Here is a 17,394-nt window from a genome sequence, read left to right as displayed (position 1 = left end):
AGCGGCCAGTCACCTGGAGTGTGAGTTCCGGAGGGACTCGATCAGGCGCTGCTTCTGCTGCTGGAGGCTGGTGAGACCACCGGGGGACCCAGCTGCGGAGGAGGAGGCGCTCTTGGTCAGGGGGAAGAGCCAGCTCATCCTCCACGGGTCCCCGGGCCGAGGCCCCGGAAGGCTCTGGCCTGCTTCTCCCAGCGGCTCAGCCCGGCGGTTCTCCAGCGACAGAGGAGGAGTGGGCAGGAACGGCTCGGCCCAAGTGCTGGGCAGCCGCGTCTTCTCTAAGCCGGCCCGGCGGGGGGTCCTCGGGGCCGGGGGGGCATGCTACTGTCAGCGCAGCAGCTGAAGAGAAGGGAACTCGCAGCTCGAGGCTGGCGGTCCGCGGCCCTGACGCCCCAACCAGCCAGCCAGACAGCCCGACCGCTTTAACTCTCCACCGCCTCAGCCTCCGTCACCTGCGTGCCCCGCCCCCTCTGCGGATGGCGTCATCATCCGGCGCCCCCGCCCGGACGCGCGAGAAGCGACAGCGCAGCGCGGTGCGGCGAAGCTTCGGCTCCCCTTTCCCCCTTGCCGGGCGAGCGGTGTCTATGGGGCACCCGCCGCTGCCCCCTCCGCTACCGCCACCGCCGCTGCCGCCGCTGGGTGCTGTCTCTATGGCGAGGAGGAAGAGGAGGAGCGCGAGCTCAGCGACACAAGTAGATCTCGCGTCTACCTCAGACTTGGGGGGGGGGGGGAGGGGCGGGTTGGGGAAGTAGGAAGGGGGCGGGAACGACGAACCTGAGAGGGCGCGCGATGGCGCCAGCTGGAGCGCGGCGGGCGCAGGGACGGGCCGGGCGGCGAGTGGCGGGGGGGAAGGTACTTGGGGCTGGGGGGTCTGTCGAGGGGGTGGCGCGGGGTGATGACGCGAAGGCTTTGTACCTGGGGCTTCAGTGGTGCGGGACGGAAATTGGGAGTGGAGGGCGGTGGCCTAGACCGTCAGCTCCTCGCAGTTCTTCTCGCGGCGGGGCTTGGGATTCAATCGGGTTCCAGTCAGTGGTTATCAGCAGCCTTCGCGCTGGCTCTCTGCCAGGGAAGAGAGTTATCTGTGACTTGAATCTGTCTGTACTGTCCTCGCGTTTCGTTGGGAACCCGCTGTTCGGAGTTGGCTACCTCCAGTAACGAGAAGGCCTCTGGTGCCTCTTCAGGTCTTCTGGAAGTGTAGTAGAGAGCGAGGTGGAGGAAAGCAATGTTCAACGACAGGGCCTTTCCAAATTTTGTGTGTGTGTGTGTGTCTGTGTGTGGGTAACCGAGTGAAGTGGGTTATAAAGGGAGTAGCCCTTCGATCTTCGGTTTCTGTTCTTAGAGCACTCGAGGTTACATTTGTGACTGTAGAGTTATAAGAAGAGGTCACAGCTCCCTTTTACACTTGTCTGTTGTGGTTTTTTCAAACTTGTGTGAAAAGCGAAAGAGGATCTGGAATTTCCCCGCTTCAGAACCAAAATGTTGGTCTGAACTGTTACCATGAAACCTGTGTTTGTAAGAACCAGAAACGTGACATGTGTGTTTGGTAACCAGGGAAAATGCTCGGATTTTTAGGAAATTAGAAAGAGTTTGAAATGCAGAGACTGTCGCTTCCCTTCTTTTTCCCATCAGCAGTTACAGACATTGAAACAGTTTCTGTGGCTATTTATTGCTCAGAAAGAACTTTTTAAAAGAAAAAAATTATTTACTTTTGGCCCCTCTCATCTGACCTAAATAAATTCTGGTAAATTTTGTAGTTAAATCAGACTTTGAATGTTCAATTAGGAATAAAAGCAAGTACTAATACTACCTTTGCCCTAGTAACATCTGATCTTGTCACGTGTATCAGTATGTGACTTTTCATGTTTACCTGAAAAGGGATGTCTTTATAAAGTTTTATTCAGAGAGTGAGTTGAATTCAGAGAAATTTTTAATTAATGGGAAGTTTTTAAAAATGATTAGTGTGTATGCAGAAAACAGTTTTTACCTAACATTAGAACCAGGAAACCTGTGTTGTCCTTTTCCTCCTACTGATTAGCGGTGTGACTTTAGACAAGTCACGTCCTAAACTTTGATTTTCTCATAAATCAAAGACCTCAAATAAATATCTCTTAGGTTTCTATCACCTCATTCTGTGATTCAGATTCCTGGTATAACTGATTCTTATTTTGCAGGTACATAAATAAAGGATAAAGTATTTACAGAACAAATCTTCAATCAAGTATAACATTTTGATGCTTGGCAGCTAAACTCCTTGTGCCCTCACTATGCCAGCAGCAACTGTAGATCATAGCCAAAGAATTTGTGAAGTTTGGGCTTGCAACCTGGATGAAGAGATGAAGAAAATTCGTCAAGTTATCCGAAAATATAATTACGTTGCTATGGTATGCCTATGAGCAAAATCTTTAAAATGCCTTTTATGAAAGAGGATTTTAAAACATCTTGAATTCAACCCTTCTGGTTGATTTTTTTTCTAGGTATTTAATGAAAATAATTTTGTCAATGACCTCCCAACTGAAGACCACCAAGAACACACCAGTAATGTGACAAGTTGGGTTTCTTACTCATTGCATTGAGGGAAAATGCATTCTTAGTACCATGGGGTTATTTGCATAAGCTAGTGTTGGAAAGACCTTCTAGGAATTGGGGTGTGTGGCAGTGGTTTTAGGGAGTGAAGAAGTGGGGCTCAAGCTGGGGTAATTCCACGATAGGATATCTTAATGAGTCTCAACTAGAATGAGAGAAGACTAGAGTGAGGCTAAAGCTGTAAAGAAGCAACAGTCACTCATTATTTAAGATAGAAGGAGGTTTGATCATGTTTATGGTTTGGACAGTGTGTGTGTTTTTGCATATGTTCAGTTATGATTACAGACTGGCCTTGTCTGATATTACGGTGTTTAATTGTTTATATTCAGCAGAAGACCCATTGGGACCTAGCTATGAATGCCAGGTCTGCTCCTAGCAACACTAAGGCCTGATACTAATACCAGATGGAGCTCCTAGATGTCTTTCTCAAACAAAAAAATTCAGATCTCCCAATGAAGCATTATTGATCTGTAGTTTTTTGTTTGTTTTTTAATTACCAGTGGAGTTCCGTGAACACACTGTGTTGTTGTTAATCATTTCTAGTTTTGCATATACTGTTCACTCTGCCTAGCCTGTCTATTCAATTAACTAGTTTTTTTGGTTCTTGGGCACTGTCTGTTTTGACTTCTCTACTGTATTCTAGATATTAGCTTCGAGAAGAAAGAGCTTAGTATCTTAATCATCCTTTCTCCCCCCAACACTTAGCATGATACGTAGCATCCAATAAAGTGGTTGTTGAGTTTGACTGAATTTAGAAAAGTTTCCCTTTCTCTCCTTCATAAGAATTGAAATTTAGGTTTTGTTCTTAGTTTCTTAATTTGAATTTTACTACTAAAATGACATGTTTATTTTCTTAGCACATTTAATACAAATAAATAAATATGCTTCTTTTGTGAGGGGCAGGTTGGTTGGTTAAAATATGAATATTTGAATGTACACAGATAATGTCCTATTTAATAGATGTATTTTCTTATCCATAATTAGAATGAAGTTATTTTTTCCAGTAGAAATTCATAGTGATCATTTATTTCTCAAATGAAAGCAGTGACGACTTTAGACATGTGATAGCATTCTACAGGAATGAGTGGTGGCATGCAGTCTTTAAGCGTGTGCTTTCTCTGGAGTGTAGAGAGTATTGTTTTAGGCCAAGAAAGTAGGAGGGTTTTGGTATTTATCTAAATGCTTACTTCAGAAAAGCAATTAAAAAGTATGGTACAAAAAAAAAATAAAAAATAAATAAAAAAATAAAAAGTATGGTACATTTTCTAGTCTTTTTAACCGTCTTCATTGGTTTTAATATTACAGTACTGCTAGCATAGTTTCACATACTTGTTGAAAAACATGAATTTGTAATTTTCTTCTTCTTCCTTCCTCGGGAATAGAGTACTTAGTTGCATTTATTATGTGTACATTATACATGGTAATTTTTACTGATACGATATTTAAAGTAAGATGAAGTCATTAAGTTTGTGGTTTTATCGTTTTAAAAAGTAATACTCTTCTAGTTAAAAGGTACATTGTAATTGAACATGAATTGTGTAGAATATCACCCCAACAATGTGTACTCAAAATTAATTATTCTAGGAATTTTTGGATTGTGGTTTCGACCGTTTAGTAAGTAATGACCCTTAAAACTATTTTACAGGACACCGAGTTTCCAGGCGTGGTTGCAAGACCCATTGGAGAATTCAGGAGCAATGCTGACTATCAGTACCAACTGTTGCGGTGTAATGTAGACTTGTTGAAGATAATTCAGCTAGGACTGACATTTATGAATGAGCAAGGAGAATACCCACCAGGAACTTCAACTTGGCAGTTTAACTTTAAATTTAATTTGACGTAAGTAGGAAATAAATTTAACCCAAACTTGTTTTTTTTTAGTTTAATTTTAGACATTGATTTCCATCAGGTACAACAAATGAAATTTGGTATTGCTACCCTGGAAATATTTAAAACCTAAAATTTCAAAACTTTATGTTTCTTCTTTTTATTATGGGACAAAAAAAAAATCAGGATAAAGAAGACTTAAATTCAGATACTTTGAGTTTTAGAGCTGTTATTTTAAAAGCATAACTGCCACTATTTTGAAATTTGGAAAACTGGGTTTTGAAAATATTTTTTGATAGAAAAAAGATAACTTTACAACATTAATTTTGCTTTCAAACTTTGTGTGCAATTTGAAATATATATGTCTTTGTTGTAAAAGTTATCCTTCTCATGAAGAGATTCTTATTATGGTCATAGTCCATTGTGTGAATAGAAGGCTCATCAGAGGTGATAATAAGATCATTCCTAGAAACTTGGGTGCATTTTCCTTTCAAATCAGTTATCGGGTCAGCCCAGCCCACAGAACCACTTACGGGTTACATATGGGAGAAGTATTAGTATCCTTGAGCCTGGTGTTTCTTTTAGGAAACAATTTGGAATCTGAATTCTAACTCAAGTCCTGGGTCACAACCCAGTTTCTTTACTTACAGTACTTCTGTATAATTGGTAAGAGTAGTCTTGATAGCTTAGGGAAGTTTCCAGTGTTTTGGGGTGAGGACAGATTGTTTACAAACTGTAAGATGGGGAAATGCTGAATACATTTTGAGTATGTTACTATACTGCAGTATCCTTCTGTTTGACAGTCTCTGCTTGTTTCATATGATCTTACATCCAATTTGCAAAATAGTAAATGAAGCTGTAGGACAATTAATGGTGGTAGTGGTGGTGGTGGTCAGTCCCTTCAGTCTTGTTCAACTCATTGTGACCCCACGGACTGTAGCCCACCAGGCTCCTCTATCTGTGAGAGTCTCTAGGCAAGAATACTGGAGTGGGTAGCCATTTGCTTCTCCAGGGGTGTCTTCCTGATCCAGGGATCAAACCCAGGTTTCCTACATTTCAAGTGAATTCTTTATCATCTGAGCCACTAGAGAAGCCCCAGTTGATGGTAGTGCCGTTTAAGGACCTCTGTTCTCTGTAGTGTGATCCTTAGCATATATAAGATCTAAAGACAAGCAGGGCTGATGAGCTTAGAGGATAGTGTTGTCAATGGTGTAATAGTATGGCTTCTAATTGCATTATGTTTAGCCTGACTCTGTTTTCACTCTTGGATTTAATAATATACTCTCCACAACTTTGTCAAGGGTGAAAGGTACTTATCTCTATTTAAACTGATAATAACCTTGTATAAGTCCTTTAATTCTGAAAATTCCCTTTTATCTTTTTCCCGAAAGATAACCCTTTTTAAAATCGGTTCTCTACCATTTCATTTGCTCTGTGTTACTTTTTTCCCAAGCTGATCATCAGAACATTGTTCTGTACTAAGGTAGTGCTATGATCTCAGTATATGAGTAGGAGGTGACCTATCAGGGTCTCAGTTTTGGTAAAATAGACATTTTTCCTTTCTAGAAACATCTTTGTTCTTATAACAACTGCTTTGTTACTGCGTTTTTTGAAAGACATTTTTCTTCTCGTACATTTTTTCTCATACAGAAAAACTCATGCTGTAGTTGATTGCTGCCATTCATCCTAATGTTAATATCTTGAGAGACCTTTAAGGATGTAGTGAAAAATATTATTTAAATAGAAAGGGTCAGTTGTAAAACCAGTTCTACCTAATGTGAAGAAAGAACACCATGAATCTTGGATATTTTGAAGAAAGATGAAAATTGACTTTTATTGAGTTCCTAGAATGAATGTGTCAGCAGTGGTGCTAGGTCCCAGGGACATAATGTTGAGGAAAGTTGGTCATGGTCATTATAACTCTTCTGCCTGCTTTCTATTGCTGAAATCCAAGAATTAGAACTGTTAGGTACTGATCAGTGTTTGGGAATTTGCTCTAAAGTGAATTTAGACTTGATACATACATGAAAATTAAAGTAGAATATGATATTTGATCATAAAACACCAGAGTACTCATCCAGGTCTCTCTCCTGGAGATGGTGATCCAGTATGTCCAGGTGTGGCACTTGTGAATCCATATTGTTGACAAGTTAATGTGAGTGATTATTATCATTGGGCGTTTGGGAAATACTGATTTAAATAGTGCAGTACTCCCTGGTAATATACCATTGAACAAAACAGACAAAAATCATTGCCCTCTTCAAGCTTAAATTATGATTAAGAGAGAGATCATAAAAGTAAAGTGAGCATATGGCCCAGAAAATGTGAGCCTGGAGAAGGAGTCTCTTATGCCTTTGGTTGGTTATAGTTGCTAGAGAATGTCTCTTAGTGAGCATCTGGGCATGATGAGTGAGATTCTACTTGTTTAAAGTACATGTTTTTGTATAACAAGGACAGTAATATCTGTTGTGTAATTGAAAAAACTTGAATTGGGTTTATTCAGATATCCTTTCGAAAGAGTTTTTTGGCATAATTTTCCAGGGAATTTTGACTTAAGATTAATTGTTGCAATTCCTATCTTTAAATACTTCATTTGCTAGTTTTATTACTTTTCAAAGGCAATATTCCTTTTGCCTTAGTTTTATTAAAGCTTTTATAGAACTTTCTTTTGCTAAGTGGTAGAAATCAGTATTCTCACAATTTTCAAAGTAAATAGAAACATCCAGGGGCACTGCATGAAATACTTTCCATTCTTGGAAACATACCTTCATTTTGATCACTTTTTTGATTTAATATAGTATTTTGGATACCTGCGTGCTTGTGCTTATAGATATTAAAGATGGTTTTCTTTTTGGCTTAAGTAAAATCTTGAAAGATTGGCTTATGTTTAGATTTCCTGTCTTGATTTTGAAAAGTAATCTTCTAGGAGTAAAGCTGTTAGAAGGAGAAAGTAATGCTGCTCCAGCAGAGTCTTTCATTTTAAACAGCTTCCTGCTGATTGGAACTGTTTGAGAGGCTCATCGGTAATGAGAGGAAGCAACTCCTCCTTCTTTAAGAGAGTGTGGTTTAACGCAGGCACAGCAGGAGTTTTCCCTTCAATCTCTTTCCCTTCTCTCTGCTGAGAGCCTGGGAGACAGACACAGGCTTCACCCCTGTGGCTGCGGCTCTGTTTGGCAGCATTAAAATGGCTGCTGAGACTGAAAGTCCGGATAAGAACATGTCTGTTACTCTGTGGTGGTAGCTACGGTGAGTAGAGGACCCTGTGTTTTTTGTTTTGAACCCAGTTAAATTTACTTAATTTGTGAAAGGCTAATGAGATGGATAGTAAAGATTAAAGTCTCACCATTGGACTGTTTCACATGATAATTTGCTGTATGAACATTCTTCTAAAATTAGGTTGACCTTTGTATTTCAGTCACATTTACCTTCCATATATATGAAATGTTGGAACAAATGGACTCAGGCCCATTCTCTCTCGATATTTCTGGCACTGTAGTTGTAGATGTCAGTGGGAGAAACAGTTTGAAATACGGCACTTTTGAATGTTGTCTTTCTTTTTCTCCTGCCAGGGAGGACATGTATGCCCAAGACTCTATAGAGCTGCTCACAACATCTGGTATCCAGTTTAAAAAACATGAGGAGGAAGGAATTGAGACCCAGTACTTTGCAGAACTTCTTATGACATCAGGAGTAGTCCTCTGTGAAGGGGTCAAATGGTTATCATTTCATAGGTAAAAGATTACATTGCAAATGGTATTTGTGTTACACCATTTTCTAGCTGCATCACACTTGACTTGGGTCATGGTGTCAGCATTTCGGGCTTAGTTCAGCAGAGAATTGGCTGCCATATAGCTCAGCAGGCTAATGTTGGTCTCCTTAAAGGTTCATTTAATGATGTGGGGTCCATTTCAGTCTAAGGGAGACAGCACTGCATAGTGGAAAGAGTGTAGGCTGAAAAAACAGACCTTGGTTTAAGTCCAGCAGTGCCATTTGGCATCTGTGTTATTACATAGGTTTATTTATTTAATAAATAGAGTTAACATTGCTAAGCCTTAGAATGAAAAATTTATTCATCAAAAAAAGTTATTATCTACCGTATGTCAAGCAGTTTGATAAGATTCTAGGAATTAAGTTACAAAATAGGCTACAATCTCTGATTTTATTGTTTATATCTTGATATTCCTTACGGTTTCCAATGTTAAAGCTTTTTTTACCCTCTTTTTAAAGTAAGAAGTAAAACTCTAAACACTGAATAGAAATTTTATATGTACTCTCACTTTAAAAGGTATGTTAAATAGCCTTTCTCATCAAATATTTAAGTCCCAACTATGTGTCATAAGGGAAAAAAAAATTCAAGATGTGACACCTGCCCTTTAAAGAAGTGGAGAAAACAGTGCATGTGCTTTAAATGGTGGTGCAGAAAACAACTTGTCTGTGAAATCTGTGGGAGCGGGGCTCTTGGGGGAAGGCATCATGTGCGAGGTCTTAAGGAAAGATTGATAGGGAAGAGAAGGGGTGTGACTGTGGGATGGAGTGCAGGGAGGGATAAAGCTGTGAAAAAGCCAGACAGTAGGGACAGGATCTTGATTTGAGAATGTGGGAACTGGCTGTTTGTTCTCTAGATAGTAGTTCTCAGCTTCACTAGCTTCACTTCTCTCATGTACAACATTCCCACTAGTATCTCTGAGGGATTGAGACAGGAACAAAATTTTGACGGAAGAGAGTATTTCTTTATAAAATTACTTAAGTGAAAATACTTTGGTAGGGAATTTACTGTTTGGGTTTTTGAAATGTATGATTGTATTATATAAATGATGGGAAGATAGGCATTATTTTTGTCTTCTGATTGCCAGTTTTTTGCTATCTTTGACATTTTTGCCAAGTCTCCTTTCATCTTTATTTTTTGAGACATCTGCTGTGGACAGTTTGATTTTAGAGAGTTCTCTATTGAAGGATCTGCTAAATAGTAGTTCAGTGACTACAGCCCTAGGATAGTTGTAGAGATTTGTATATTAATATTCCTGATTGATGATACTTATCACTGTCTGTGAATGATGGCATTTCCTCATTATAACTGTAAATGTATTTATTTTCTCTCTTCTTTTGTGCATTTTTTTCTGGTTCATTTCTTTTTTCCTCTCCCGTTTACGGTGTGACTCACTTAAAAGTTGTATTGAAAAAAAATGTTTTTTTCACAGTGGTTTTTATGGTCCCTCTTCTGTATTCTTTAACCCTTTCATAGTGGTTATGACTTTGGCTACTTAATCAAAATCCTGACCAACTCTAACTTGCCTGAAGAAGAACTTGACTTCTTTGAGATCCTTCGATTGTTTTTTCCTGTCATTTATGATGTGAAGTACCTCATGAAGAGCTGCAAAAATCTCAAAGTAAGTCTTTAAATGGTTTTATTTGTAATCAACACGCTATTCAGAGTGGGTAACTGACTTAAAAGATGCTAGGTTAGATGTTGATTTAAACCTTATATTTAAGTTTTATATTAAATGCACATTATCTGATTATACATTGTCATCTGATTCCTTTTTTGCATAAAAATAGTTTATAAGAAATCCTTATTCAAAGCTTCATTATGTATTTGCAGAATAAGCTTTAGCAAGATTCAAACCAAAGATCATATTCTTATCATTCTTTTGCCACGTTGAATATGAACTAGCACAGAATCTGAGTCTGACACAGAAATGCAAGTTCTCCCTGTCTCCCAACACATAATCAACACATGTAGGAGGAAGTCTCGGGACCATCAGTGTACAGCTAGAGTCAGTCATGTAGCAAAAAGAGTTTCCCCTTCAGCTTATCTTGGAGGTTATATTCTCAGGTCTAGTCATAGGGTCATGTTCCTATAAAGGGATTTTTTTTCTTTTTTTTTCCCTCCTCACTACCAACCCATGGACATCATCTTGTTAGTAGTAAGTGCTGGTAATTGGGTAGATCCTATCTAAACAGCAGCTTACATTCTGATGCTTATTACCATGTGTGTAATGATTTGTTACTTCTAAGCATTAATTCTTTCAAAAAGGAAGTGTCTTTATCAGGAAAAGTGCTCTTAATTTTAGAGTGAATTCACTGCTAGGGGTACAGACTCCTAAAGAACATAGTGGTTTTTGTTTTTACAATGTGTTAGTGCTTAAGCTGTAACTCAAGAAAAACATTTACATAAAGTTGTTGCTTCATAGAACCTACATCAAGGCTGATCAAGTTTTCTCCTCCTTGGCTTTTTAGAAGTGCAAGGAGTCATACTTTTAGGAGATGGTGAAACCTTAAAGAGTTTTATGTAGGAAGAAATAATTTAGGAATTGACTTAAGGAAGCTTTGCTTTTGACAGATGAACTGAAAATCCTGAGAAGCAGTCTTTGGGCTGAAGTTCCCTTACCTCATTACAGGATATAGCATACAATCTGGGAAGTTTTTAAGAAATACTACTTCATGTTTGTAGCACCAAAGAAAAGCAGAATTCTGTGCAATTTGAATAGACTTCTACTGTGACTCAGGTGAACTTACAGTAGGCTGTCCTCATGTCTCTAGACAGGATATCCCCTGAAAGTATTGCATGCTGAGAATCCAAGGCCTAAATATTTTTATCTGGCTGTGGAAATACTCTTTTTAAATTTGACATGTCTGAATAGTGACAGTTTCAGCGAACAGAGCACCAAATTATTATTCATTACGTGTATGGTGTTGAAAATTTTCTGAGCATATTAGACATTCTGAATATGCCCTGAGTAACTGGAAGTGTTAAAATTTAGGTTGATGACAAAGGTACTTTCTGACGTATAGTCAACCATACTGAATGACTACTCTGTTGCTCTCCTGAGCAGCTGCTAATGATACCTAATCCTTGTGCTGTTTTTAGCCCTGAAGCAACTGCTGTGCAAAGCACTGTTTCAAGCTGTGATGTAGAAAAGGACTAGTTTGCTGGTAGAGGCCTTAGCAGTTTAGAGAGAAATTTCTTTGTGTGAGTTTTGTCGTTGGTCCTGATGTTTGTTTCTTTGCTTTCTCTTCTCCCATTTTCCCCTCTTCATTCTCCTTCCCTCTTTTCCTTCTCTATTCTTTCCCTTCCTTTCTTTCAATCTCATTATCTTTCCTTTCTAATCCTAGCAGTATTTACACAGGTGGGTGTTTAGCAGACCCTTCTAAAGGGTTATATTCTTATAACAACATACTCTTTTTCTTTTTATCTAACAAAAACTGTAGTCAAAGATTGATTAGTCATAACAGCTTTGTTTTGTGCACATTATTTAAATGAGCTGTTTAGAGATATTTAGATGAAACTTTTTATATGAAGCTTAAGAAAATTTATAAAGTACCTGCCTACAGTCCATTTTATAAAAATTGATGGATGGAGAGATGGCCTGTGAGTGTACTCAGTAAACATTAGCCTGTGTTACCTTGTATATGATCTGGTGCCCCCATATCTTGAGGGAAATTACTTGCCATCACATCCCTTAAAGGGTATGATGAAGATAAATTTCCCCAATTAAGATCTCATTTTCTATTGAATTATAAACATCTCCCACATTCAACAAATGCATCAGTGATTCACATTCTCTTATTTTCTGCTGATCTTCATAAGGTCCATCTTTATTGAAACTCATTGCTGTTTTGATCATTGTCTATGTTATGTAATTTTTGAATCCAGATGTTGCAATGTTTTTCTTTTGACAAGCAATTTTTCTTTCTTGTAGGGTGGTTTACAGGAAGTTGCTGAACAGTTAGAGCTGGAACGGATAGGACCGCAGCATCAGGCAGGATCTGACTCACTGCTCACAGGAATGGCCTTTTTCAAAATGAGAGAAGTATGAAGACATCAGTGCCTTTTTCTCAGTTGGTGGTTAGGTTGAGAACATTAAAATATAATGGCAAAAGTTTCAGGGGCAATAAGTACATACTAAGTGAAGATATAATTACAGTTGCCATATAAGTCATATCCACCACACTTGAATGAAAGTAATCAAAAATGAGTCATCTTGAAATGCAGTTCAGAAGGAAAAGAAGAAAATAAGTTCTTAGTAGAATACGAAACTTAAACTACCTTAGAAATTATGTAGGTCCAACCATGTTATTTCTTAGATGAGGAAGCCGAGGCTAGAGGCCAGTAGCGTTTATCCAAGGTTATATACATTAATAGGGGAACTCCAGAGTACTTCCTGTTAATCACATTAGCGTTGCTTCTGTCAAGTCAAGGGAAGTCGCTCAGTCGTGTCCGACTCTTTGCGACCCCATGGACTGTAGCCCACCAGGCTCCTCCACCCATGGGATTCTCCAGGCAAGAATACTGGAGTGGGTTGCCATTTCCTTCTCAAGGAATCCATATAATTAAGTTTTCCCTGGCACTGTCTTTTCTTAGGTATTAAACTGTTGCCGTACTTCAGTACTTTGAGGATTTACAGAGTAGGACTCAGGCTGTTTAGTAGATTCTTACAAAAAGGTTTTGAATTCTAAAGAGGTTAAATAAATCTGAAATAGTAGGTAAGTCAAAAATCATGTTGGGCAGACATTCCTTAAGAGGCAAAAGGCAGAGAGAAGTTCTTCAAGTATAAAGAAGTCAGTTACAGAAAAGTGAAATTTAATGAATCCAAGTCTACTCTTAGGTTAAGTGATGGGCATAGGTGTACTTAATAGATAAATGGAAAGAAAAGAAAGCCAGTTATGTGAAAAGAAAACAGTGGACATTTTTGCTTACAAAAACGTTTTCCTTTTTGCAAAATACTGTAGAATTCATTAGAGGATATCCTCTTAGACATTAAAGAAATGACTGAGGATAATTCTGGGAATTTAGAACTTTTAGTAGAAATATATTAATAATACGTGTAATAGGAAGCATATAGCTATTTTGCCAAGTGGTATTGATTCAGAAGTGATTTGGACTGTGTTCCTGACGAGTAAATATTTTGTACGTCTTCATAGTGCTCCATTAGAGAATTACAAGACAACCTTTTGCGTTCTCAGCTTTGCGTTTAAAAATACGCCTTGATGGTTTGGTTAACAGTGGATTCTCTGCTATTAATTTGTTATCTTTATTTTTCTTGGCTTTATTAAGGATAATAACCTAATGTGAATGTTCAGATTTTGCTGTCCAGACATGTTTGGGGTTTGTTTTTAGCCAAAAGTCTTGGCCTTTCACATAGACTTAAGGCTACTTATAAACCTTAGCCCCTTCCCCAACCCATTATTGGCTATTTTTATTCATTCTCATGATTAAGTATTATTAAATTAATGGACTAAAAATGCCTGCCATTTTTCCATTTTACAAATTCTCATAAAATGGTCTGAGTGTTAATAGGAAAGGCATTGTGTTTATATAGTTTTTGGTAGTCTTTTTCTTTGATTTCTTTTGAACTCTGTACTTCTTAAGAACATCAGTCTTATATGTTTAATTTAAATGTGTGGCTTCAGAGGAGCACCATAGATAAGAGCTGTCATAGTTAAGGAATAGTCAGTACTTACATTGATGAAATAATAAATTACCAGTCATACCTTTTGGTTAAAATTATCTTTTTTTTTTTTTTTTTCCAAAATTCCTTTTTAGATGTTCTTTGAAGATCATATTGATGATGCCAAATATTGTGGTCATTTGTATGGCCTTGGTTCTGGTTCATCCTATGTACAGAATGGCACAGGGAATGCATATGAAGAGGAAGCCAGCAAGCAGTCATGACATGAAATAGTTCTCTTATTTTTATTTTATTTGAGATACACACATGCTTGTATATAGGTTTTATCTCTGGTTGAATCCCTTGAACAGTAGACATTACTTTTTTTTTTTCTTCATAGCTTATTTTTCTGCCTTTCAGCACTAAGTATCTACCATTCCTATCTCAGATCTTAATAAATAGAAAAGTATTCAGGTTCAATCCGGCCTTAAATACACTTGTTAGTAGGCGTGTGTGAGTGGGGAAAGCTACATGGTATTGAATACTTTGATAAACTTCAGCTACTTGAGCTTGGTTTGTTTTTTTCCCGTTCCTAAATTAACTAGCACTGACTGTAATTTATTTCCCTGTTTCATGTCTCCCTTCCATTCTGCAGGAGTTTTAGCTATTTGAGATTGTGGACCATCAATTTTGCACTTTAGAGAGTGATTCTGTCTCAAATCCTCTGTTTTATCAGCAGTTTTGGTTTTCCTTGCTCTTTGCTGGAAAAATGACCATCTGCCAACTTTTACCATATTTACTTGTTTTTGACCCATGGAATATAGCACATGCACTGTGCAAATGGTTGAATCAGCAGGACTACAAAAAAGAAAAGACAAAAAACTACTGAGGAGCTTAGTAACTGCTGTTTCTGTGCATAGTAGTTAATCTTCCAAGCACATCTAGTGTCTGTCCGTTTCTAATTGGCATGTGTGTAGGCTGCTCTGTGACTGAAGTGTTTTTCAAACCAGCTTTACACCCTTCAGGAAAAATCCTTTGTGATTGGACATTTAATGTCTGCCGGGAAACTGGTACCCAAGATGTTGAAGCTGCAGTTATTTTATGATAGCACACTTCCCTTATCTGCTTCTTTTTATTCCATCTCTGTTTACCCTTATTTTAAAAAATTTTAGAGCCATATTTACAATGCTCTTGATTTGTTGATTCCACAAATCAGTTTCATTCAAATCCAAAGATTGCCAAGTCTTTAGGTATATTTTGTACCAAATTAAATTACAAAAAATTTGAGCTTTCATAGTTGCTACAAAGATAAATAATGGAGAAATTTGGTGCAAAACAACATAATATAAAATTATATATTTATTAGCTATATACAGTATAGCTAATAAAACTACCTGAGGAGTGTAATGCTTGTTTATTTTTTTGTGTATATCTTTGCAATCTATTTTATATATATTGACAAAAGAGACTGTGAAATATTTAGCCATGTGGAATATGTGACCAGACCAGAGCATGCGTAGGAAGGCATTTTGGTAATAATTAACTGCCCTGAAATGACGGACTACAAGTTATGATGTGTGTCATCTGCACTTCACTCGGTAATATTAGCAAATCTCCAAATGTTAGCCACATTCGTTTGTTTCCCTTGTATGTTGTTTATTCATGATACTTCAATGCTGTAACTGGGTGGTCCTTTTTAAACATTTGCAAAACAGAGGGATTATTTGTTTTTAAAGCTTTTGTAAATAAAGGCTTCAGAAATGTTTTCTTATATATGTTGGTGACTGGTAATTTTGTTTTAGAAATATTTGGGATATTGTGGGTTTTTGTTTTTAAATATCGGCAACTGAACAGAACTCAGTAATTTCATTTACTACATGATTTTTAATGTCTTAATTGAAAAAAATCAACCTGAGCCTTCTTCACGACAACAGTGTTCACTTGTTTTTTTTATGCATACCTCTACCAAATGTTAAGACTTGACTTCCGACTCCCCTTTGCAGGGATGCATTTATTCTGAAAGATAAAAGTAAATGCATTTGATCTAACTTACTGTGGCTTCCTTTTAAAGTCAATACAGCAGGTATCTAATTGGTTTCTTTTTCTTTTGATCTTCACTTCCTTAAAAAAAATAATTACAAAGATTGCCTTTTGAATAGCCGTGTAGTTTGTATCCATTTTGGTTTCAAGAATTAATATATTTTATAACTTCTAAAAGAAGAGCTATGTAATCCTCACTAAATATAGCTTTTGGATCAAAGATATTTGCTTGATCATTGTTCAGTGTTCCTAAGGCATTAATTCTGGACTCACCATATTCTGTTAAATCTACTAGAGCAAGAGTCAGCAAATTACGGCCCATCAACCAAAACCAGCCTGCTGCCTGTTTTTGTCTGGCCAGTGACATGAGAATGGATTTTATAGTTTTTAACGGTTGGGGAAAAAAAGAATATTTCTTGATGTGTGAAAATTATATGAAATTCAAAGTTTAGCGTCCATAAATAAAGGTTATTGGATTGTATCCACATTCATCATTTATGTGCTGTCTGTGGCCATCTTTCCACTTAAGAGGGAAAGTTGAGTGGCTGTTACAGAAACTGCCGAGGGCATTCTTAACATTTCACATTTTCGCCTGGTGAGCTACAAGTCAGTGACAGAGATGATGACCCGACAGCAATTGTTATGCCATGTGAATCTCCGTACCACACATTTTATTATTTTTTTAGGTTACCAATTTATACCCACTGTGTCAAAACAAGAAAAGTGCACTTTGAATGGTGTGCTTTTAAGGCACATTGGAGTGTGGATTATATTATCAGATTACAGTCACCTGTGACACTGTAACTGCCTTAAAAAAAAAAAAAGTACAACATATGTTGACATAACCAGACTAAACATTCATCACAATATTCCCAACTCATGGGAGAGAAACAGGAGAATTAGAATTAAAACTTTTAAAATGGCGTATCTTATAACAGCAGAATTTTCTTCACAAAAATAAAGCTGCAACCAAAGTATGTTTACAAGTGACCCACTTGTTGGCTAAGCAAAGCCGTTTACTGATGGTGAGTTATATATCATGTCTGCGGTAGCCCAAAGAAATACATCCAGAGAAAAGACCGACAGCTTTCTGATGAGAACAGTTCCTTGAAGAGTGGGACACGCTGTCAGCAGTTATCTATGGCAAACAAGACATGATGTTGAGTGTTTTTCATAATGAGTCAGATGTTATCAGTACTGCCCAGCTGTTCTTCACTTTTGAGAAATCTGTGCTAAGTTTCAAGTAACCAAAGAATTTGTTTTAATTCTATTAAGAGTCTGGAATAACTACAGGTAATATTTCACACAAGTAGATCACTAAGTCGGTACAAACTGAAGTGGAATGGTATAACTGATGGTGGTAAAAGAAGCATGGAGCAAGAAAAAGTTTAGTTGATCAAATCTAAACACTTGTGACAATGTAAGGTGTTTGGTGGGGACCCGTTTCACTTATGTCATACACCTCTTTTTTCTTCTAACAAGAACAGTATTTATTAATAGCTGGTGTCTTAAACCCCTGCAAAGACCATGTAGCAAAAGCATAAACAAACCAAAAGAC

At 37.8% G+C, this 17,394-nt stretch overlaps 2 protein-coding genes across 2 annotated transcripts in view; one reads left to right on the top strand and one right to left on the bottom strand.

Annotated features, from left to right (window-relative positions):
• VPS37A (VPS37A subunit of ESCRT-I) overlaps window positions 1-416 on the bottom strand; it is a 32,671-nt gene extending 32,255 nt beyond the window's left edge. The window contains exon 1 of the mRNA XM_005887391.3: window positions 14-416. Coding sequence (XP_005887453.1) covers window positions 14-138 — 125 coding nt within the window. The 5' untranslated portion in view covers window positions 139-416. The remainder of the gene's footprint in view (window positions 1-13) is intronic.
• A 118-nt stretch (window positions 417-534) lies between these two features.
• Window positions 535-15,569, top strand: CNOT7 (CCR4-NOT transcription complex subunit 7). The gene is made up of 7 exons (XM_070364135.1): window positions 535-689; window positions 2,169-2,378; window positions 4,226-4,419; window positions 7,977-8,138; window positions 9,650-9,794; window positions 12,108-12,218; window positions 13,952-15,569. Exons 2-7 carry the CDS (start codon window positions 2,262-2,264, stop codon window positions 14,078-14,080), a joined length of 858 nt encoding a protein of 285 aa, XP_070220236.1. The 5' UTR covers window positions 535-689; window positions 2,169-2,261; the 3' UTR covers window positions 14,081-15,569.
• Window positions 15,570-17,394: the final 1,825 nt, after the last annotated feature.

The sequence above is a fragment of the Bos mutus genome, chromosome 27 (assembly GCF_027580195.1).
Source record: "Bos mutus isolate GX-2022 chromosome 27, NWIPB_WYAK_1.1, whole genome shotgun sequence".
Lineage (NCBI taxonomy): Eukaryota > Metazoa > Chordata > Mammalia > Artiodactyla > Bovidae > Bos > Bos mutus.
Note: the sequence above shows the minus strand (reverse complement) of the source record. Positions and strands in the feature narration are given on the sequence as shown.